This window comes from Myodes glareolus, chromosome 24 (genome assembly GCF_982192425.1).
Source record: "Myodes glareolus chromosome 24, mMyoGla1.1, whole genome shotgun sequence".
NCBI classification, from domain to species: Eukaryota; Metazoa; Chordata; class Mammalia; order Rodentia; family Cricetidae; genus Myodes; species Myodes glareolus.
Window position 1 is genome coordinate 31,239,531 of NC_142049.1, and position 24,027 is coordinate 31,263,557.

General features: G+C 44.8%; 1 protein-coding gene across 1 annotated transcript in view; it reads left to right on the plus strand.

The window, feature by feature from the left end:
• Entrep2 (endosomal transmembrane epsin interactor 2) overlaps positions 1-24,027 on the plus strand; it is a 409,195-nt gene that overhangs the window by 172,349 nt on the left and 212,819 nt on the right. Inside the window, exon 2 of the mRNA XM_085682675.2 lies at positions 15,950-16,006. Coding sequence (XP_085538801.2) covers positions 15,950-16,006 — 57 coding nt within the window. The remainder of the gene's footprint in view (positions 1-15,949; positions 16,007-24,027) is intronic.

Consider the following 24,027-nt stretch of genomic DNA (forward strand, 5'->3'; position numbering starts at 1 on the left):
GGACTTGGGACCCCTCCAAAGGCATCCACTGAACCCCAGTATCCACAAGCATCACCAGTGTGTATCATTTCAATATAAGTTGTGATTGGCGGGAGTGATTGACGGGACTCAGAATCACTCCAGAGGTGCCTCCTTGCTGTTAGCAAGCACCCCTCCCCCCTCACTGCCCTCTGCTTCCCTCTGCCTCCTCTCAGAGCCTCCATAGGTGAGAGGACAGCAGATGTGATGATAATTTACTCTGCCCTGAGTGTCAGATGTCAGAATACAAGGCAGTCAGGAGGGAGCAGGCTAGCCTGGGTGGCATAGTTAACGCTCCCAAGTTTCTGGGGCCACTGTGAGAACTGGAGAATCTAGTCCCTGGTCACCTTACCCCAGGGGAAGAATTCCCAGAAGGGCGCATGCTTTGTGCCTAGTGTTATACCCAGTCCGTAGGGACCCCAAAAGGCCACCAGGGAGACCGACTCACTGAAATGCAAAAACAAGATTTATTGTATGCACATTATAAACCGGCAGGGACCTCATCAGTGCAGCAGCAGCAAGAGGAGGTACCCCGCCCTTCTAGAAAGCTTTATTTAAAGGCAAAACCCAGAAAAGTTACGTTAGCAGGTTGTGGGGTGACGGGTTCAATCCTGATTGGCTCGTATCTAGGGACTTTTCAGAAATTTTATTTTGAACTTTACCTGTTGCTTGTCGAGTGTTCTTATTGGCTAAGGAAATTCTGTGGTTATCTGTACTTTCCAGATGACTTCCCTGTTACTTTTGCCCCTAGCCATTTCAGAGGACTGGAATGCTTAATGGGAAATAGCGTACACAAGACACAAGATGGAGGCGGAGGACAAGATGGAGGAGTTTTGGTTCTTCACCTAGATATAAAACCTCAGCGTCTGCCTGTGTTAAAAATCCAGGCAAAGGTAGCCTCAGGGAGCAGGCCTGCCTTTGAAGTAGGCACATACAGTGTGAAGTTCCTAGCTTCAGCACAGTGAACCCTCATCGGTCATTTGGAAATGAAGCAGCATTCTTTGCTCCAGACAGCTTCAGTTCCTGCTGTTACTCCAGTGGAATTAAAAGTTGATGTGGGTCGGTGAGCCTGCTCTTGTAATTATAGTCTGGTTGCTTTTCATTATACATAATGTGATTTTAATGGAATTAATGTTCTGTATCAACAAATACATTGTTTTTATTGTTGTGTGAAGAAAGAGGCTTCTAAAATGAGAGAATTCAAGTGCTCTGCAGTTTATGTAACATTCTTTCCTGAGCAGGATAATGGATCCACTTTGAGCTTCCCATCTGACACTGGGCTTATAGGGTGTTCATGGCCACCCAGCTGGCTCCATACCAGGCCATTCAGGTCTTCCCATCCTGCCACACACCTATTTGGTCAGCCTGACCCCTTGTCACCACATACTGATGATCTAGTTCCCTGCCTCTTTATGTGGAAACCAGCCCTGTCTGAGTGGCAGTCAAGGGCTTTTGCTATCTGGCTCTGACTGCCACCTTCTCCTACATTTACAGAAAGACTTGGATGTAGTTTTTAGGTTGTTTTTTTCTTTTATCCCCCCCTCCTGTCACTGACATAAGTTTTCATCCACCTTGGAAGATAGAACCAGCTACCATTGACTTTGGTTTTAATAATGTCCTTTTTTATTATATGTAAACCAGAACTACAAAAGAGAAAAGAGGAAGCCAAGCACACTGTCCAGAGGTAGCGAGGACGGGTTTGAGACACAGCCCTGGCTTCTCCACCTGTTTGCATGTTGGTGTCCATATGGACAGACTCACTTAGCAGGAAAGTGAGCCACCGTCCCAACCTCTTATCTTTGGCTTTTCTTTGCCTTTCACCAAGTGTGAACATGTCTTGGGGGCATTAACTATATTTCCAAACCATGATTTTGTGGTAGCAATGGGGAGGGATGCAGCAAATAGCAGCATTCCCCTCTTGCTAAGCTACGGAGTTATTTCTAGTTCTCAAATTTAATCCTTTGACTAACGCCAGCAATTATTGTATGCATGTGTGTGGTGAATGTGTATGTATGTTTGTGTGTGGTTCGTGAGTATGTATGTGAGTGCTGGGGATCTGAACTCAAGTCCTGATCCTTGTGTGGCAAACATTCTACCAACTAAGCCATTGCCTCAGCCCTAGGACCAGCGACTTTTAGAAGAAGCATTATGGGAGCCAGGCGTTGGTAGTGCACACCTTTAATCCCAGCACTTAGGAGGCAGAGGCAGGCAGATCTCTGTGAGTTCAAGGCCAGCCTGGTCTACAAGAGCGAGATCCAGGACAGACTCCAAAGCTGCAGAGAAACCCTGTCTCAACAAACAAACAAAACCAAACAACTGGAGTTACAGCAGGAACTGAAGCTGTCGGTTCAGAAAGGGGCAGGCCTCCCGTGGGCATCAGCAAAACATGATGCATCAGGTTGAGGCAGGACCAAGCTCCTTCCCCTGCATTAAGGCTGGGCAAGGCAACCTAGTATGGTTTCTAAAAGCCAGCTCCTGATTCCACTGCTAGGGGCCCCACAAGGAGACCAAGCTACACAACTGTTGCACAGGGGCAGAGGGCCTAGGTCAGTTCCATGAAGGCTCCCTAGGTGTCAGTGTAGAGTTCCTGAGCTTGGTCAGCTGTCTGTGACTTCCCCCTTGGCTCATATAATACCCCCCCCCTCTCGTGTCATCAGGACTCCTGGAGCTCAGCCCAGTGCTTGGCTGTGGATCTCTGCATCTGCTTTGATCAGTTACTGGGTGGATGCTTTCTGGTGACATTAGGAAGTCACCCATCTGAGTATTGGAGATGGCCAGTTCCAGCACCCTCTCAACTAGGAGTCTTAGCTGGGAGTTTCCCTGCCACCAGATTTCTCCCTAACCCTCAAATGCCCCTCCATCCAGACGTCTTTTTCATTACTATCATAGGGCTGACTCTCAAGACTGTTTTTTTTTTCTTGTCTCCAGGGAGACTCACTTGGAGACAACTCATTTTTCATTTGCAAGCACTTATCAGCTGGAGATAGCTTTGGGTTAGGAATGGGGACGTGTGCCTCTTTTTCCAGCTCTAAGATCACATCCGATGCAGACCCATGCAGGCTCTGTGTATGCTGCCACAGTCTCTGTGAGTTCATATGTGTGCCAGCCTTGTCATGTCTAGAAGGCCTTGTTTCCTTGATGGCCTCCAGCCTCTCTTACATCCTTCCCACCTCCTCTTCTACAGAGTTCCCCTGAGCCCTGAGGGAAGGGATTTGATGGAGACATCCCTTTTAGCGTTGAGTGTTTCAGGGTCTCTTCATGCTCTGCATATTGTCTGGTTATGGGTCTCTGTATTTGTTCCCATCTGTTTCAGGAGAAACCTTCTCTTTTTACAGCTGAGCAAAGCATGGATCTGTGACTATGACAATATCATTAGGAGCCAGAACAGTCATATTTGGTTATCCCCTGGGACCCTAGCCTGTCTAGTCTCAGGTTCTTGACCACCCAAACAGCAATGGGTATGGGTTCCATCTCATGGAGTGAGTCTTAACACAAATCATATACTGGTTGGATACTCACACAAGCTTTGTGTTACTGTTGCACCAACGTATCTTGCAGGCAGGTCACTCTTATAGATCAAAGGGTTTATAGCAGAGTTGGGGTTTACCTTTCTCCTTTGGCAGAGTGCAGAGTACTTCCCAGTACCATGAGCACTAGTAAGCAGACCTGAAGACTGTAGTAGGCACCAACTTGACTTCTCTTTGTTCAATAAGTTCTGTAGGTCCACACGTCTGCTTTTTGCCAAAACTTCACCAAAATATTGCTTATCTGATGGGTACAAATTGTTTATATCATTGTTCTAACATTTTAAACTTTGAGGCAGTTGAAGTAGGCTGGTTGTTAGAGGTTTATTCTCTGCTCAAAATGCACAGCCTCTTTTTAGAGTTCAGCTAATTTTTCTATTGAGTTATTTTGTCTTCTTGTTAATGTATACAAGCCTCTTGTAAATTAAGAAAAAAAATCAATCTTTTCTACTATATCCATTATTAATTTATTTTTCCAATTAAAGTTGTTTTGGGATTTATATTCTTTTAAAATTACAAATTTGCTTTTTGCCTCTTGCCATAAATAATGTTACATTATTTATTTCCTCCAAACTCAGTGTTTCATTCTCCTCCGGGTCCGCAGGTCGGTGAGGACAGCTCCACTTTGCACCAGGCTTCTGCTTGAGTCTGTGCCACAGTGCTGTTCTGGGACTCAGGCTTAGGGACTGCAGACACACGCGTGAGGAGACCAGAGTGCACGGCCTTAGGGGTGGCAGTGTGGTCCTGCTTCCATCCGGCATGACCACGCAAGTCCGGGATGAGACCAGGCACTCCACCCACTGGCACATCAGAGCCCAGACTTGCACCTTCCACAGAGACAGGTGGCGACATTTAGTCACCCACACTAGTGTTGACACACCACAGACTTGAAAAGCTTGAACACATCAGTGTTCTCTGTTGTGGACCCCTGGGGCTGTGTTATGTGTATGGCTGACTTCAAGACGGTTTTTAAATTTTTCCCGTTTTCGTCTAGAACATTTCGGCTTTCTTCTCTGGGTCCTCTGGAGTTTGCTCTCATATGAAGATTAGAATAGAAATTATGTTTGGTTTCTTTCCAAGAGACTTCGCCGATTTACTTTGTATTGCGTGGATCATTTTATCTCTTAAATATTTTAATTAGAATCACGCAGAACATGTACATTACTAAATCCCTTCTATCTTAAAAAAGGAATGTGTTGCTTCATCTAATAATAAAACTTCTTTTGTCCCTCGGTTTAAGGCAGCCATTCTCAACCTTCCTAATGCTGTGACCCTTTAGTGCACTTCCTCATGTTGTGGTGACCCCCAACCAAAAGATTATTTTCACTGTTACTTTGTAACTGTAATTTTGCTACTTTTATAAATTGTGACGTAAGTATCTGTGTTTTCTAATGATCTTAGGTGAACCCTGTGAAAGGGTTGTTCAGTGCCCTCCCAAGGGTCGCAACCCACAGGTTGAGAACCGCTGAATGGCTGTCTTGTAATTGTTCTTGCTCCACTCCTGTCTGGTCTGCTTGCTCTAGGCCATCTTGCCTCTTTGCTTGCAAGTCTTGTAAATGGAGTTTTAAGCTTTATTCTTTTCCACCTTTACTAGACACACATATAGGAAAGCTGTATTCTGGGGTTTAAGGACTCGTGCCCTCACACAGCTTTCTAGAATAAACAGGGACACTAAGTTAATGACTAGGTTTTCGCGTTTCCTTCCATGCGTGGACACAGCAATCACACATACCTCTGAGGATAGTCACGGCAGAGTTAAAATGTAAGCACATGGCAGGTGTCCAGCATGTAGCCAGAGCTCAATAAATGTAACTACGGACACAGTACTTCAATATACTAATTTTTACAGTGGATAGTAAATACACTGGATCAATCCTTCCTCTCTGCCTTCTTTCTCCTTCTCTTCCCTCTTTTGCAATTCTCATAGATTTTTTTTTTAAGCAATCCACATCTTATCTCACCCCCTCACTTCCAATTCTCACAGGATTCTTTTTCACATACAGTTTATCAGCTTCCTGCTTTGGATTTTTGTTACTGTGTGTCTGAATTCCACAAGCCTAGTGGCTCAGAACACTACATTTCTGAGTTTCCATGGGTCAAGAGTCTGGGAACTTTGTGTCACATCTTCTGCGTGGGCCTGAATGCTCTCCAAATTCTTGCAAAGGTCATTCTAACAAGTTCAAACATAAGCTAGCGCAAGAATAGAAAATAGGACTTCAATTTTAAATAGAAGAATGCAATGCTTTAGTAAAAATGTTGGAAATCTGAATTCAACAGTACTTTTAAAAGAATAGAGCATGTGAGGAGGGTTCGTATCTGGAGTGAAAAGATGCTCCAAGGAGGAGGAAGTACATGAATTAATTATTAGTGTTCTTGAACAAATATGATTATTCAGGAGATGCGCAAAAGACAGTTGATAAAAACGTAATGATAATGATGTATACCTAGTACTCTTGAAATTCTTCTGAACATACTGGTGTAGCATGCAGAACTGTGATGGGTTGGAATACCCAGTTCCATGTGGACATGTTTATTCAATCCTCCTCCCTGCACGTGGGCAGGACTGTAGCTGAGACGGAATCTTTAAGTGGGTGATACTCTGACAAATGGGAAGAATTTCATCCTGTACAGCCACAAGTTCTTATTCATAGGGATACACTGTGGGACGTGTGTTGGTGGGCCTACTGTTGAGGGGACATCATAGAGTGTGCTCACACATACACGTGTGGTGCATCTTAGAGTGTGCTCACATAGACCCGTGTGGAGCATCTTAGAGTGTGCTCACACAGACCCGTGTGGAGTATCTTAGAGTGTGTGCTTACACAGACCTGCATGGAGCATCTTAGAGTGTGCTCACACAGACCCACATAGAGCATCATAGAGTGTGGAGCAGGTCAACCACTCTATGTGACTTCTTTTTGTTCCTTTGATTTTTCTTTAAGTGTGTGTGTGTGTGTGTGTGTGTGTGTGTGTGTGTGAGAGAGAGAGAGAGAGAGAGAGAGAGAGAGAGAGAGAGAGAGAGAGAGATTGAGAATATCACTGAGTGTCCTGGACTGGCTTCCAATTCCCAGTCTTTCTATCTCAACCTTCCCAGTGCTGAGATTACAGGCATGTGCCCACATGACCTCTTGTGTGCCTATGTGACCTCTTGATCTAGACCAGCCGAACAACAGAAGCAGCAAGAACAAAGCTTCTGCTATCATCACTGTGACAAAATATATAGCTTTATTTTTTTGAATTAATGGGTGTGCCTTCTAAAGTAATGATTAAACAATACAGAACATTACACCCTAACCAGCATCACTCTCAAATCCAGGGTACCCATTATCATATATGTGGTCTGTCATTGGCAGAAATGTGTTTTCGGTCCTGGATCAATTTGATGAGGGATGGAGGGTTGCCCTAGGTAGATCTAGCCTGCTAAGGACCTTAGACCATATTTCGTGTCAAAGCTGTGAGGCATGAGAGGAATTCGCTGGGTTTAACTGCTGACCATGAGTAAGGATGCAGCCAGGCTGGCATGTGTCTAAGAACTGAGAGTAGACAAGAAAATGAGGACCATGTCATGTTACCCTCAAAATAAATGCCACCAACCAAACTTGGGAAGTGGCTCTCTGCCTCCATATTTAATTAATATGTTTATTAATGCATGTCTTCCTTCTGAATGATCTTTCCTTTCCTTACATGACCCTGACATTCTCGAATAGCAGTGTTATTTGCTGTGCAGAAGCTTTTCAGTTTCCTGAGGTCCCACGACTGGATGTATTTATAGTTTCTGTTGGTCTTAGTGCCCATGTTTTCACGTCTTGTTGAGGAAGCCCTTTCCTGTGCTGTTAAGTTCAAGCCTGTTCCCCACTTTCTCTCTGTCAGATCCAGAGTAGCAGGTCTCTTTTGTTGGAGTTAAGTTTTATGCAGGGATAGATATGGATCTGTTTTCATTCTTGTACATGCTGCTATTCAGTTTGACTATCAGCATTTTCTGAAGATGCTGGTTTTTTTCTCCAGTGTGTTTTTTTTTTTGCTTCTTTGTCAAAAACTAGGTGTCCATAGATGTATTTACTGATGTCTGTGTTTTCAGTTCAATCTCATTGATCAGTATGTCTGTTTTTCTGCCAATGCCATGCTTGTTTTTACAATTTCTCTGTAGTATAACCTAAAAATCAGGAATGGTGATGCCTCCAGAAGTTCCTTTATTATTCAGATTTCAGGAGTTTTTTCCAGTTATCCTGGTTTTTTTCTTTTGCTTTCATCCTTTTTTTGTGTGTATGCTTCTATATGAACTTGAAGGATTTTTTTTCATTTTCTGTGAAGAATTATGTCAGGATTTTGATAGGAATTGCCTTAAATTTACAGATTGCTTTCTAGGATGGCCATTTTTGCTGTATTAATCCTACCAGCCCATGAGAATGGGAGGCCTTTCCATCTTAATTGCTTCTATGTTTTAAAGTTTTTATTATACACACCTTCCACTTCGTTAGTTAGAATTATCTCAAGATTTTCTTGAGCCTATTGTGAATGGGATCATTTCCATGGTTTCTTTCTCAGTGTTTGTTATAAATGCCATAGATACTTATGTGTCAGTTTCTTAACCTGCTATTTTGCTGAATGTATTTTATAACTGTACATGTTTTCTGTTGGATCTTTAGGGTCTTCTATGGGTAAGATTATGACATCTGCAAACAAGTATCGTCTTGCTTGCCTTCACTTGTCTTGTTGCTCTAGCTAAGACTTAAAGCCCTGTATTGAACGAGAATGGAGAGAATATTTAGAATGGGTTACCCTTTCTTTCTTTCTTTCTTTTTTTTTTTTTTGAGTTGCTGATCAAGGGAGAACCATAGATCCCTCGAAACATTACAAGCTATTGCTAATGATATTGGTTACCCTATAGAACTCAGTGTCAAGGCCCTTTTGCTGAAGCACAGACTTGAGTTATAAAACCTGGAGAGAAATCTAGCTGGCACGTTTCTAGAAGCTTCATCCCCAGTGGCTAGCTTTTACAGTGATTGAAGATGCTCCATGTGCTACTGGAGGAGAAAAGTAATCCTCGCTCTCATCCAGCTCTGACCCAAGAGCTACAATAACAGCTGAGCTAGTACGATTGCCTCCTGATGCAATAGTGGCATGAATGTTATGGAAATCAGCAACTACCTTTTACCGGATTTAAGGTCTACTCCATGAGATGGAACCCAGACCTGACACTATCAATGAGGGTATGCACCTGTGGCTAGGTAGGTCATGGGCCTTAAGGAAAAACCTATTACAATTATTCTGCCAAATAAGCACAGCAATGAAATGCCTCCTAATGCCATATTGCTATACTCATAAGTCAGTCCATTACTCGGCCCTCATGAGAGAAGCTTCTTTCAGTAGATGGTAATTAGCATGGGAGCCCACAATGTAAAGAGAAGCATAGGCATTAGAACACTCGGTTCTGAGTATGATATCTGTCTGTTTTCTCTCTCCTCGAGGCATAGGGATCCATGCTGAAGATGAGGAAGAAAGATTGTAAGAGCCAGAGGTGATGGACGACTCCAAGGAATTAGTGTTGTTCAGACATGACAGGGTGGGTGAAGACATGAACTCACAGAGATTGTGGCAGCGTGCACAATAGGACAACAAGCTTAAGCCAGATAAAGTGAAGTTCCACACTGAGCAGTGGTGACACATGCTTTTAATTCCAGCACTGAGGAGGTCGAGGCAGGTGGATCTGAGTTCGAGGCCAGCCTGGTCTACAGAGCTAGTTCCAAGACAGCTAGGGCTGTTACACAGAGAAACCCTTTCCCAGAAACACAAACAAACAAGCAAACAAAAAATGGAGTTCCACCTTTAACTGAGAGGAGCCATTGGCACTGATAGCTGTAGCACAAATTTTAATTGTTCCTAACAATAAAAACCCGGAGTCAGATATTAGGGAATGAAAGCTGAAAGATCAGAGAAGCAGAGCGGTCAGCCACTAGAGTTCTCCCTCGACCAGTGCTCAGACCAAAGGGGCCATCCTGTCCTCAGGCTGACTGCCTAGACTGCTGCCTCAGACTGACTTCTGCTGTCCACATCCTCAGACTGCAATGAGCTCCTGTCTCCTCCGCCTTATATTCCTCTCTCCATCCAGCCATATCACTCCTGTCTCCACCTCCCTTGTGCTGGGATTGAAGGTGTGTGATCCCAAGTGCTGGGATTCACCTTTGTGCACGTTCTGTTTCTCTTTTAGATAGATTCAGTCTTGTGTAGCCTAGGGCTGCCTTGAACTGGCAGAGATTTTATCTGTCTCTGGAGTCCTGGGGTTAAAGGTGTGTGCCACCACTCCCAGACCTCTAGTGGCTTAGCTCTTAGTTCCGCACTCTGATCTTCAGGCAAGCTTTATTTGTTGAAATACAAACAAAATATCACTACAGATAGTTGTTGGGTGAGAAAAATGTCGGTTTTTTTTTTTTTTTCAATGGAATGGTATCTGGTATCAACCACATTCCATGGCAGTCCCTGCGGCCAGGAGTAGTTGACCAACACAAACTGGACTTCTTTTTTTCTTTCTTTCTTTCTTTCTTTTTTTTTTTTTTTTGTAAGAGAGAGCAAAAATAAAAAGTTAGGTGGATGGGAAGATAGGTGTGGGGATCTTTAAGGAGTTGGGAGAAGAGGATATATATAGCTAAAATATATTGCACAGAACCCTCAAAGAATACATTTTAAAAAATTCAAATATAACTTAAGTAATAGAGATAGCTGTCACGGACAAGATGATGAGGGAGGAGAGGCAGAGGAAAAGGAGACTTCAGAGAAGTGCCTCAGAAAAAAGGAAAATACCTGACCTTTATATCCTTTCAAGAGATGACAAGAAAGTCTATGCCGTGTAATGTAGTCTGGGACAGCCTACATGACAAGAGCATGGGGGAGCTGAGTACAGGGTGGGACCATGAATTAGAGGCTGTAAAACCGCAGCACAGATAGCTTCTGAACTCAGTTTCAAAGAGCTTGGGACGGGAACACAGCCCGAGTTCTGTTTCCGTGAGATCTGGTTCCTTAGGGTGACAGGACCTACGATAGATAGCACGTTGAGGGTTTTCTTCGGGACCTTATGAGCTTGGTATACTGGTGCAGCCCCGCCCCCTGCGGAAATGGTTGGGGAGAAGGCTGGGACCACAGACTGGAAGTAGCTGGTAGCGAGAGAGGCTGGTGAAGAGTGAGTTCAGAAGACACAGTCATGGGCAGGGCTGGCATGATGGGAGAGAAGAGTGAAAGACGACACAGCTGAACAGCCTTGGGGCTGAGAGCCAATCAGCGAAAGGCGCACGAAAGAGCGTGAAGCCATTGCGGGAGGTCTATCCCTCAGTGTGACCAGGAATGGCGTGAGACAGAGCTGCAGTCTGAAGCGCTCTGACTGTTACCGCTCACTAGGCATCACTCATCTCAGGCAGGTCATTTGCTCTGTTTCTGCAACAGCTTCCTTCCCCAGGCAGGGAGCAAACACGGCTTCTTGGCAGCAAGCTGACTTTGCAGTAGCTGTGGGCACACCTGCCATGTGCTTGGGGAAAGGAATCGAATTGGCTCTCAGCTTCCTTCTACAAGGACGAGTTTCCACTGCTTAAAATGTTGCCTCATCATCTGCCTCTGAATCGGATCTGATGATCTGAACAAAATTCTTGATTGTCGGCATCAAGGGAACATTCTAGCTTTAGGAAGACCAGATCTACGGAGCCTGTGTACTCCAGGCCTCTCTGGCCGGCAGTGGTACCGTCAGTGGAAACCACTTTGGTCTCTAATAGGGCCATGACTGCCTGACAGTCTGTTCCTCTCGTCATCATCGACTGCAGCAGGAACTTCTGTCTAATTCTAATTTTATCTCTGGCGACTTCTAGGTCAGGCGGGGAAACGGAAAGAGCGAGTTGGTATCCTTGTAACTCGCCATGCTTGAAAGGGGAAGCCGCGCCTCTCCGAGTAGTATCCTGCCTCGCCCATCTTTGCCTTTTCTTTCTACAGCTCTTTAATTATATGTTACCCCTCTCTGACCTTCTGCAGTTTCCCCCACATTCTTGGCAAATTGTGGACTTTGAGTAACAAAAATGTGCCAATTAAATGGGTCAGCAGTTTCATGGTGTGGTAATTTCACAGCTAGCTTGGTTCACAACCCGTTTTCTCGTAAGCATGATATAAAATAAACCAAGAGACCTACTGAGCCCCAGAATGTGCCACAGCTCCTCACTGGATGCTGGAGTTGGACAAAACTAGCTCAAACCAAGACCAATAGTCAAGGAACAGAGGATCAGAGGATCCAAAATTCTTTTCTGTTGTGCTCTGAGGGATAGGTCTCTCTACTCGGGTCACAAATGGATTTGGGCAAGTGTCCCAAAAAAGACCCCTCACCTAAGCTTGAAAATCTCTCTTTGAACTGTTCTGGCATGACCATGCTGTCCTGGGAACTGACCCCAGTGTATCTGGAGACAGGAAGTCTGCCGCTTCTGTGGAAGCATGGAGAGTGTGTGGGTAGATGTTGTAGAATCCAGCAGCCCACTCCAACTAGAGTAGCATGTGATGCGTTGAAGTCTCGGTCTCTTGCTGCTGGGAAGTGGTAGCTGTGAGAGGTCATGTGGGAAGCCCTTAGATGGTTGGATACTGTAACATGAAATCCGGGCTTGTTTGGGTTTCTGTCCTGCTGGGTCCCCCAAGCGGTTAATCACAGAGAAAATCACACAGAGGTCTCCATAAGATATAAAACTGATTGGCCCATTAGCTCAGTCTACTTATTAGCTATTGTAGCTTATATTAACCCATTATTTTTATCTATGTTAGCCACATGGCTCAGTACCTTTCTCAGCGGGGAAGCTCACATCTTGCTTCTTCTGTGATCTGGGAAGAACTGTGGAGGGAGCTTCCTGCTTCCCAGAATACTCCTGTTCTCATTGCCCCGCCTCTACTTCCTGTCTGGTTGACCCACCTATACTTCTTGCCTGACCAATCAACCTTTATTTAAAACATGATTGACAGAATGCAGACAATTCTCCTGCACCAGGGCACAAGCTGTTGAAAGTTTTTGTGGGGCCTCCTTCCCTTCCCTCCTTTGCTTTCTGGCCCTGAGGCCTTTCTTCTTTACACACCTTAACCATGCAGTGCTGTCCTCACTGCAGGCCTGGGTAGCAGAGCTAGTCAGTGGCTCACCAAGACCTCCAGAACTGTGAGCCTATGTAAACTCTGTGTGTGTGTGTGTGTGTGTGTGTGTGTGTGTGTGTGTGGTATTTGCATGAGTATGCATTCACTGGTACATGTTTATGTACATGTCTCCGTGTGTGCACAGACATGTGAGGAGGCCAAAGGACAGCATCAAGTATCTGCCTCTCACCCTCCACCTTTGGAGACCAGGTCTCTCACTGAACCTAGAGCCCATCAACTGGCTGGCCAGGGATCCCTCCTCCTGCCTCTCAGTATTGGGGTTACAAAGGATGTACCTCCAAGCTCAGCTTTTACATGGCTATTGGGGATTGAACTCAGGTCCTCTTCATTACCCAGCAAGCCTTTAACCCACTGAGCTATTTTCCTACCATCTATCTGTGCCATGTGTAAGTTAATTATCTCAGATGTTTTGTTATGCTGATACATATATTACATATTAATTTACTATTGATACCATACTGTAGCAGAACCCCGTGGCTTAGATAATGTGTAATGTAATTTTTTCCCCTCACAGTCTAGAGGTTACAAAGACCAAGACCGAGGTGCCAACCCTCATGAGGGTTATCTTCCTGGCTTGCAGACATTCCCCTGTTGATGGCCACAAGAGCTTTATTTGGTACATGTGAAGAGAGAGGTGGAGGGAGGCAGAGGGAGATCCCCCTCCTCCTAAGGGCCATTCACCATAATAGGCAGAAGCGAGCGAGGAAGGCTAATGTCTAGGCGTAAAGGAAAGCAGAGGACATTCTAATGGCTGAACATACAGATGACTCAGTCCAGCCCTGCCACCTCCTGACCCTTGAACTATATAGTGAACTCAGAACATGTCTTGCTGGAAATTTCAACGCAACCCGAAGAGGAGAATTTGGAGGTGAAGGAATGGAATTGGAGTTTGAACTGTCAAGCAGGAAGTGGTGATAGGAGTTGTAATGAGATGTTCACTAGAGAAATGGCCCTGAGATCTAACACTGAAATGGCTTGAGACCATGGTGTCTATCTGGTCATGATAGTCCTGCCCTCATAGAGGCTGTTGGGGATGTTTGGGTCTTGGAGCTTGAAGTCAAGTTCTAGAGATCTGTTGAAGAATTAAACTCAGATGCCCAGAGAGATAGAAGCCAAGGGTCTCTCCAGCATCGGAGAGAGAATATCAGGAAAAGGATTCTGGACAACACACGGAGGTTGTGGTTAATTGTCAGTGCTGACTGAAAGATTCATGTGCATAGACTAAAGCCTGTTGGGTGTAAGGTCTGGTTCTGCCGGCTGCGGTCTGTGACTGTAGTGGTTTGAATGAGAATGACCTCCACGGGCTCATATGTTTGATTGCTTAGCCATCACTTGGTAGAGCATTTGGGAAGGAGTAGGAGGTGTGTCATTGAGAGTGGGCTCTCATGATTTAAAAGCCCACACCAGGCCCAGTCTCTCTCTCTCTCTCTCTCTCTCTCTCTCTCTCTCTCTCTCTCTCTCTCTCTCCCTCCCTCCCTCCCTCTCTCCCTCCCTCCCTCCCTCCCTCCCTCTCTCTCTCCCTCTCTCTCTCTCTTCTCACCCCCGCTGTCTGTGAATCAGGATGGAAAACTCTCAGCTGAATTGCTCCAGCACCATGCCTGTCTGGTTCCCACCATGATGATCATAGACTAACCCTCTAAATCTGTAAGCAAGCCACAAATTAAAGGCTTTCTTTTGTTAAGAGTTGCTTTGGTCCTGTTTATTCACAGCAACAGAACAGTAACTAAGACAGTGACCAAGCAGACTTTGTAGCTGTGTTAGTAGCATGGTCCTCACAGGTCTGGTTGGCCCTTGTGGAGTTCCTGGGGGTAAAGCATCCAAGACTTCCAGCTGGGTCGTTGGCTGCCTGACCTAATCCCGCAGCGGCAGGTGTGTGAGGTCCATCTTTCCAGGATTTCATGTCCAAAGAGCTTATTTATGATAAGACCTCCTGAATAATTAATTGTCTTGATCAACAAGCCAGAGCCTCCTTCCCTGGGTCTTTTTAGATTGTGGGGTGGGCTGGCAAGGGATGAGATTTAGGTGTGAGTAGCCAGGCAGGAGTAGCAGGGTTTTGGAAAGTTGAGCTTGTAAGAGGAACACCAGGCCTGGGAGATGATGGCTTCAGATGCATTTGGAATGTGCCGAGTGGGAGAACAAGAGGTACCAGGAACAGAATTCACAGATGCTGAGATGCCTAGCAGACAGCTCTGGGCTGTGGAGGTTTCTTAGGGTGCATAATAGCTAGTTTCCCATGTGGTTTCCTAAAACCTTGGGAACATGCAATCAGGGATGAGGACTCTAAGAGGATGCTGAGGAGAGCAGCTTGGACAATGGGAAGAACACAAGTGATGGAGAGCTGCGGAGCCTGGAGGGGCGGGATCTCTTCGGAGGGTAGTCCTTTGATGGGCATCGTGGAGCAGCACCTTGTAGCATTTGGTGACCTCTCTGTGACCTTGAGAAGCGGAGTGTCTATTAAGTTGTGGAGCCTGAATACAGATGTTAGATGGGAAGTAGCTTAGTCTCCATAGTGGCTGGTTATTCCTGGACCCAAGGAGACCAAGAATATGTAAATCAAGCCAGTGTCTTCCCTGCCGAGGGCAGACTTTAGGAAAAAGGGGGCCTGGAGCTAGACAAATGTCATGATTTGAGCAGTGGTTTTCACAGGTACAAACACACAGTGCATCCGTGTGATAAAGATGACAATGGGAGGGGAGAAGCAGTGGTGACAACAGGATCCAGGGCAAGAATAAAGGCAGGGCTTTGTCAGGAAAGGGGTGCGCTGCTGTGAGCCGGTGTCTAGAAAGTTCCAGAGCAGTCTAAGGAGCTATTCCTTATTATCAAGATGGGAAACTTCGCTGGGAATACAGACTGGAGGGAAGGTTGTATGGTGGGCTGCCACCTCACTTCAGAGTGGCCTTCACTCCAGGGGTGTCCAAGGGTGGCCTCTCTGTGATGTTATAGGACTCAGCCAAATAAGTTAAAGGACTGGGGAGCACTGAGCAGCTTCATGGAGCATCTGTAAACCCGACACTGACATGCTGTGCAATGCTGCACATGAAGCAATCTGCTCTGTAGCGCGTGGGTTTCTCGACCAGCCAGGTCAGTGTGGCCACAGGCTGTCATCATCCGGAGTGGAGACCCAGCTCGTGAAAACACCACTCTTGTGCTGATTTTCACATGCCCTTTTATGAGTGGAACAGGTTGAAGTGAAGCTAGTCTGAGAGGTTGCCAAATATCTCACCTCCCTCTGCTCGCCTTCCTTCCAGGTGCTGTTGTCTGGACTCATTGGCGTCGTCTCCTGGAAGAGACCTCTCTCGCTTGTGGTAAGTGGCACCTGGAGCTCCGGGTGGCCTTGGACAATGCTTTGCCTGCGGAGGAGCGAGTGTGGCAGAAGGAGCGGCAGCCAGCGTTCAGCTATTGGCAGGAGCTGGCGCGCAGTGCTTGTTATGTGCTGGTGGCAGACTTTTGTACCTAGCGTCTGCTTGCGTGCTGATGGGCTTTCAAGAACTGGCTGTGCATTGGCACGCTGTGCTTCCCAGCATGCCCCCTGAGTGGTTCCTACGACTGTCCTATCACATCCTTTATCTGCTGGCTTTGATGACATCCCTCGAGGATATTCTGAGAACAAAGATATTTTGAAAGTCTGGATGCCAACGCTTTTTCCAGCCACTAAGATCTGTTTATGTGCTTATGAGATATGTGCATGTGCAAATACTCACACCGGAGTGTACTGTCAGCATATATTCTACCAGAGTTCAAGATATGTTAGTTTGGGGGAACTTTAGAGATTGCATGGATAAAACATTTTTTTTTTCTTGAGCGGAATCATTACTGGGCAGGGCGAGGAGGCGTAGACCACACCAGGGGTGGGAAAGGCTGATGGTCTTTCCCTCTGAGAAGTACCCCAAGCATCTCTGTGTGTATTGATCTGCAGCCTGGTCTTCTCGGTGTATGCATTAATATATTGATGTGTCTGTGTCAGAGCCTTGATGGGCACTGAACAAGGCAGTGTGGTTATGTCCGCCTTTTGTATTAATCAATTATTTAAAATCTTGTTTTAAGTGATAAGGCTGGGAGATAATGATATGTACTAAATATTAATGGAAATAGAAAATAAAAAGGAAATGTGTTTGTGGAAGATACTTCCTTCATGAATGTGACTGTGATATCCTGAAATGGTGTTGGGGGAGAATTCAGTTGAACTTCCTCTGGTGTAGTTCGGTACACAGAAGAGATTTCCTTAAATGTTTTAATATAGAACATTTCAAATGTGCAGGAAAGTGGAGGGAAAGGCTGGCATAGTGAATCCCGGTCCCCTCTCCATCCAGCTTCAAGAACAACAACAAAACACATCTGGTCTTCCTTTTTCCTTTTGTATGCTCTACATACCAACCCCTTCTTCTCTTTCCTGGATGGATGACCTTATGGCAACTCCATCATGGGGACCAAGAAGCTGGCTCTGTGTAGGATGGGTTGGCAGTGCACACACTGGCTGGGGACCAGCCATAACTTCTGAGCTGTCCTTAGCAATGAAGAGACAGTCTGTTCCATTCCTCCACAGACCCCCACAGGATAGACAGATGAAGACCTTGGATGCCAGTCACCTAACAAAAGAAAACGATGCTCCTTAGGACGGATGTAGAAACATACATCTTTAGTCACCCAGTCACCCCCTTCCTCCACTTCTGTCCTAGCTCCTTGATGGAGATCCTCGCAGGGTGGCCAGGATGCAGGTGCCGTAGAAATACCTTATGGATGTGGCTCAGATGTATCCTGGGAAAGCTGGAGAGGTTTGTGGAGCTCACACAGGGAGGAGGGGACGGCAGCAGCTGGGCCTGTGGAGGCAGTGTTCCAAGAGCTGGTTCTCGGGGCCTGCTGGGTGATTAGTGTAGGACCAGCTGCTCTCTGGAAGGTGCTCACATTCACCTTGCCTTGATTGATCTGCTCCCAGGGCCCAGCTGGAGGTTGAAGGGCTTTGCTAGGGAAATGCTAGCCACTGTGCCAAACCCCAGATTTTTAGTGGCTCTGTGCAGTGCTGATTTACTCCCATTGGCTCTCCAGGGCAGATGCTGCCCCCGACAGATACTTTCTCCACAGAAGGTGTCAGAAAGATTGTAGAGCTTAACGTTTGCAGTCCTCATGTTCCCTATGCCTGCGGAGTCTCTGGGATTCATGGGAGGTGGGATTGGGTCTCCTTGGCCTAACAGTTACGCACAGTGTGTGTACTTCTCACGGCAGGAACTCGTCACCAGACCATTTCCTGTGATATCGAAGGCTTGCAGATGCTGCCTGTCTGGACAGACACTTCCCAGAGGCAGTCACACACTGTGGAGCAGGGAAAGTTTGGGTGGGGAGTTCTTTATCTCTCCCCTAAGAATGTTCTTGTGTCTGTGCAGAACCCATGAATACAGAGACCCAACTCTACATACATACATACATATATATATATATATATATATATATATATACACATACATACATACACACACACACACACACACACACACACACACACACACATATATATATATATATATATATATATATATATATATATATATATATATATATCAGGAATGACCAGAAAACACAACACACAGGATGCATCTAGCTAATTTCTGCCTGCTCGTCTATTTGGTTATTTACTTTAAAGAATCTCATAAGATTGTTAACAAGGCCAAAATCCGCAGCCTGGGCCAGGAGCCTAGTGCCTCAGGGGAGAATGAGTGTCACTTGCTTTTGAAGGCCAGTTCCTTCTCTTTGGAGGAATTCAATCTTTCTTCTCACGGGACTTTCAACTGCTTAGATGAAGCCCTATGAGAAGCCCCCACATTAGGCAGGGCATTCTGCTCTGTTCAGCGATTATTGGCTTCAATGTTCATTTCATCTTAAATACATCCTCGCAACATCAAAACGAGTGTCCTGCCAAGTATCTAGCTAGGAATTATGTGCTTGCCTCGTTGACACATGAAAGTGGCTGTCAATCAGAATTCTTAAGTGAATGACCCCAAGTGCTCCTCTGAAACACTGTGGGTGATGACAGTGGCCGTTGTCTGAGTGTGATGTGGACACTTCTCTTCCCAGTAGTACAGGCAGGAGTCAGTTTTGTATTTTAGAAGAGAAACGGCAGCCTCCAGGCCTTGACACAGCTAATTCATACTTGAACCCAAGCCTTTGGCATCAAAATTCTTTCTTTTTCTCCCACCCAACCTTCCGTGGGCCTCACAGACATCCCCTTCTGCCCGCTGGCTCTCCTCTAACCACACACCCCTTGACTTGCGCATCGCCTCTCACTGCTACACCCCAGCCTGGATGCCAGCGAGTCCCCCTTACATCCTCTTCCTAACCATCTTGTCTGTCTGTACTCACCCACAGGGTCTCATTTGTACTACTTTACTCTTTGTTTACTTGGTCCCCTCTTCTCTAGGCTTTCCCCAGACCCCAGCCTCCTCTCACGGGACCCTAGTATAGCCTATTTACAGATCTCTGTGTCTTTTTGCTTTTTTTAAAAAAAAAAGCTACTTGACATGGCTTGTGTAGCACAAATAATAAAAACCCAGGGACCGATATCAGGGTTCAACCTGAAGATCAGAAAGCCAAAGCAGTCAAGCCACTAAAGAGCTCTCACCTCTGAGGAATCCTTAGACTGAAGGAGAGCGAGTTCCTGTCTCATCCACTTTATATTCCTCTCTAGTGCTGGGATTAAAGGCGTGCATGATCACTACCTGGCCCCTACGTCTGGCTAGTGTGGCTGCGGGGATTAAGGGTGTGTGCAACCACTGCCTGCCTGTATGGCTGACTAGTGTGACCATTTTGCACTGACCTTCAGGCAAACTTTATTTATCAAAATACAAATGAAATATCACTACATGTTTGCATGCGTGCACACACACCAGTTAATATCTGCTTAGGGCATTACACCTAAGGCTGTGTACTTTTTTTTTCCTCGAGTCAAGTTTGTTTTTTGTTTTTTGTTTTTTTTTCTGTGTAACAGCCCTGACGCTCCTGGAACTCACTCTGTAGATTAGGCTGGCCTCGAACTCACAGAGTTCCTCCTGCCTCTATCTCTTTGAGTGCTGGAATTAAAGGTGTATGCCACCACTCCCTGACAGCTGCATATTTTTAATAAAGAAAAAGCATAATTAGTTCACAATTTTGAAGACAAATTACAAACTATGGCCGTCTCATTGGTTCAGTCTCTGATGGGCCTCATGACACGTGACACCGTGGTGGGAGAGAGCACAAGGGGGCAGCTAGCCTTACCCTTTCATAACTAGCCATTCTCGCAGTAACTCACTTCAGGAGATAGTCATTAATTCCTTTTGAGGAGACAACCTCAGCGGCCTAATGTCCACCACTAGACCCCACTATCATCAAGCTGAGGACCAAACTGTAACCATGAACCCTGTTTACACACTCAAGCCTCAGCCAAGCCATGACGCCACGTAAGGCACCAGCTGTACTATGTTCAGCTCTCCTTCTTTAAGATCCCCTCAAGTTCCCCAAATCCAGAAAATAGAACTAAGTTTTGAGGTGATGGGTAAGTTGTGAGGAGCAGATTAAGATGAAGGGAGGATCTTGTCTGGAGTCCTATAGCTGGGTTTCCTTGAAGTCTTTTTCAGTAATAATTTCCCCTCCTCTCTCTCCCCCTCCAATTCCTCCATATCTCCCCTATTCCATCTTAAATTATTGATCTCTTCTTTATTTGTTGTTGTTTTACACAGACACACACACATAACTTGCTGAGCCCAGTGTTTGTGTGTGTGTGTGTGTGTGTGTGTTTAGGGCTGACCCTTGGGATCAGATGACCTACCAGGGGTTTATCCCTGGAGAAGACTGATTCTTACTTTCTCAGCAGCCATTAATTGCCTATAGTTCTTCATACAGGGGTGAGGCCTTATGTGACTTTCCCCATTATGTTGGCATGCCAACTGGTGTTTTCATTGTGATATTTTGCTCGGGTGACGATGTTAAGATTTTATAGATGAAGTTTTCATCGTATATAGGAAGCACTATTTCACAGCAGAAATTCTCTGTGTGGACTACAATTTCAGGTTCTCTGGGACTTATGATCTTTCTGTCCCCTCTTTTATAATGTTTCCTGAACCTTAGGTATAGGGGATTGCATTATATATAAATGGGTTGGAGCTGGAGCCAGTGTAATTTATAACTGTATTCTAAATACTTGTGTCCTTACATCTACAGATAAGTATAGCTCTCTCCTCTCATCGAAGAATCTCCTTTTTGCTACCGATGGAGACTATTTCAAAAATCTACAACTGGCCGAAACATAGAGAACAACAGATCTTGAAATCTTGACTTCTCTTCCTCAAGGCCCTGTGTTTATCTTCTCCCTAATGATGACCCATCTTTCTGGAGGTGCAAACTGACAAGATCTCTGTGAGCTTTCGAACTCATTCCCAGGGAGATCACTGGCCTTTTCTTCTCCTCTCTAGTGACAGCCACAATGAACTGTCTGTGAAAGGAGACTGTCCCTAGGGATCGTTAGGAAGAAGCACTGTTACATGCCTGATGGAGTCACTGGGTGATTTCAGGGATGAGTGACCGTGCTGGCGGCAGGGATGAACTCCTCCAGAGTTCTGTCGACAGCAGCATCCCTTTGGAGACCTTCACACATGAGCGGGTTGTTAACTGTGCTGTGACTCTTCCCTTGCATGGGTCTGAGCCCCTACACTGGCTGTGGGCTGAACAACAGTGCCAAGACTCCGAGCTCAAAACTGGTGACATGCTGGAGGAAGGCTCTGTTATAGAGGAGGGGAAGGGACAGCAGTCACCTGACCAACACTAGGGAAGAAGATCTTATGAGCATGATACAAGACGGGAAATGTTGTGCGTGTGTGGGAGGAGGTACACACACCCCTTCTATAGTGTTCTCTGAGAGCCTTCTCAGACACTGAAAGCTGGTGGCAACAGTGACAACAAAGATAGTGGGTTTTTTTTTTCCACCTGGCGTCATTTGTCATATGAAATGCCTCCTATGATTGAGGGACTTGCTCTCTTTGTAGGAAATGAATCCCAAGTTAGTACCCAGACCACACAACTCTAATTAGATGATTTGTCAAAAGCCTCAGGAGAAGCACCTTGTGACTTTTGCGATCCTCATGGTGACACTCTCGTGTGCAATCACAGGGAGCATGATTTAAAAAGCTTCTGTAGACTAGCAAGGAGTCGAGCCCCGCCTCCCTGCCTTATTTGTAATAATTAATACTTAAGAGACCATTATATAAACAGTCAAATAAAATACAAAGATAAAATACCCTTTGTCTTCCTCCCCCAAAGAAACTATCCACAAGGTTGAAATATTTTTATATATAACAGATTATAGATTATCTTATATATCACAAGGCATCGTGAATCTCTTTTAAAGAGCCCCTGTCTGTAGTGATATAGATACTGTAGAGATTTAGGGATGTATTGATTTAGCTTGCCTTTGAGGACAGGAGTCTGACATTTTGGTTAGCTCCTCTATGAATTACTATTTCTTATCTTCATAAAAATATTTCATTGTTTTTGGGTTTCTTAATATATGGATCTTTTTCCATTTTAAATGAACAATACTTTATAATGCTATTGTCTTTTATTTTTAATGTTACATCTTTTGCTTTATTTATTTATTTGTGTGTGTATGTATGTGTGTGTGTGTGTGTGCGTGTGTACATGCTTGTGTGTCATGCCACCAGTGAGGAGGTCAGAGGACACATTCAGGAGTCCTAGGGTCCTGGAGCTCAAACTCAGATCTGCAGGCTTGGCAGCATGTGTTTCTATTTGCTGAGCAGTCTCTCCTGCCCTGGTGTTTTTTTTTTTAGTTATTATTATTATTATTTTAGTTCTGTAAAGTCTGTTTAGTTTTACACTCATTTATGTGGCAAAGTTTTATATACCCAAGGCTCTCTGTGCCCCATCATGTAGCCAAGGATGAGTAGCAGTTTTTGAGTGTTAGCATTTTTCCTCGTGTGTGACGTGTTTCCCCTCCCATCGCTGGGTGTGAGCCTGTTTCCTGAGATCTGTGCTGTGTAATACACCTGTCAATCTCTCCTGAAGCCTGTACCCTCCACTTTAATTAACAAACCTTTCTAACAAGTCGTGTTTTTGTTTTCTGAATCATTTTTTTCTGGCTACTTCTGTACATTGTTCTCTTTAGTACAGTTTAGAATAAATATCTCAAGTTGTCTGTTATTGTGGATTTTTTTCATCATGAGTGAATTGATCTTATCAATGAATTTCTGTACCAATGATACCTGTAATATTGAGAGACACTTTCTGTTACAGTTTCTGAAATGCTATAATATATCGACCTCAGATCTGGTTGCTACACACTGCAGAGACCACACTGGTTCTGATTATTTGTTTATTTGATTCTTCCAGAAACTGTTACTGCAGTTTACAAGCAAATCATCTCTTCTTTGTCCTTTCTGGTTCTTACTTGAATTCCAAAAAGATATTACACCTGCTAAATTGACCTTCTAGGGTCATTAACATTTCCCATCAGTTTCTTGTCTTTTTCTTTTTTTGGATATATTTCCTCTCTTATTTTCTAGCTAGCTATGTGGGCTCCTACTATATACATTCTATAGCTAACCCTAGTGTTGAGTTTTTCATTTTGACAGACAGCCGTGCAATTTGTTGAGAACTTCCAATTTTTCTGGGGTAGCTTTTTTCATACCATCGTTCATATTTTATGATACATGCACCCCACAGCCCACAGGTCATTTTGCATCCTTTCTTTCCTAGGCCCTGTTTTGCTCAACACTAGCAGTCCTTGCTTGTCCCTTTTCTACTTACTAAAGAATCGCTAGCTCTGTGAATATAAAGTCTCTTGTAGACATCACATAGTTGGGCTGTGATATATATATATTCCTAATGTCTGCCCACAATTGAAGATATTTTCCACTTAACATAAATTCTGTTAAGGAAGGATCATGACTCAAACCCTCTTTGTTTCCTAAGTTTCCTAAGTGCCTCATATGTTAAAGTGTTTGTCTCTTCCTCTGTTACTGCCCTCCTTTATGTTGTCTAGCATACTGCTTGACATTTTTGGTTGTGAGCCTAGTCTTTAGTGGCTGGGCCATCTCTCCAGCCCTGGCATATTACTTTAATTCTCTTATTTTAAGGATATATTTTTGTGTTATTTTCTTAGTTATTGGCCTTGATAACAAGATGAACATCGTAATATACAGTAGGCTGTTTCAGATGAATATTAACTTAATGTCAATACTGTACAGAAGCTGGCCTTCTGTAACTCTGTTCTTCCTTTTTTTTATGCTGTCTTAATACAAATTAAAGCTTGGTGTGTTGTGTGCCCCTCATTCCAACCTTGCAACTA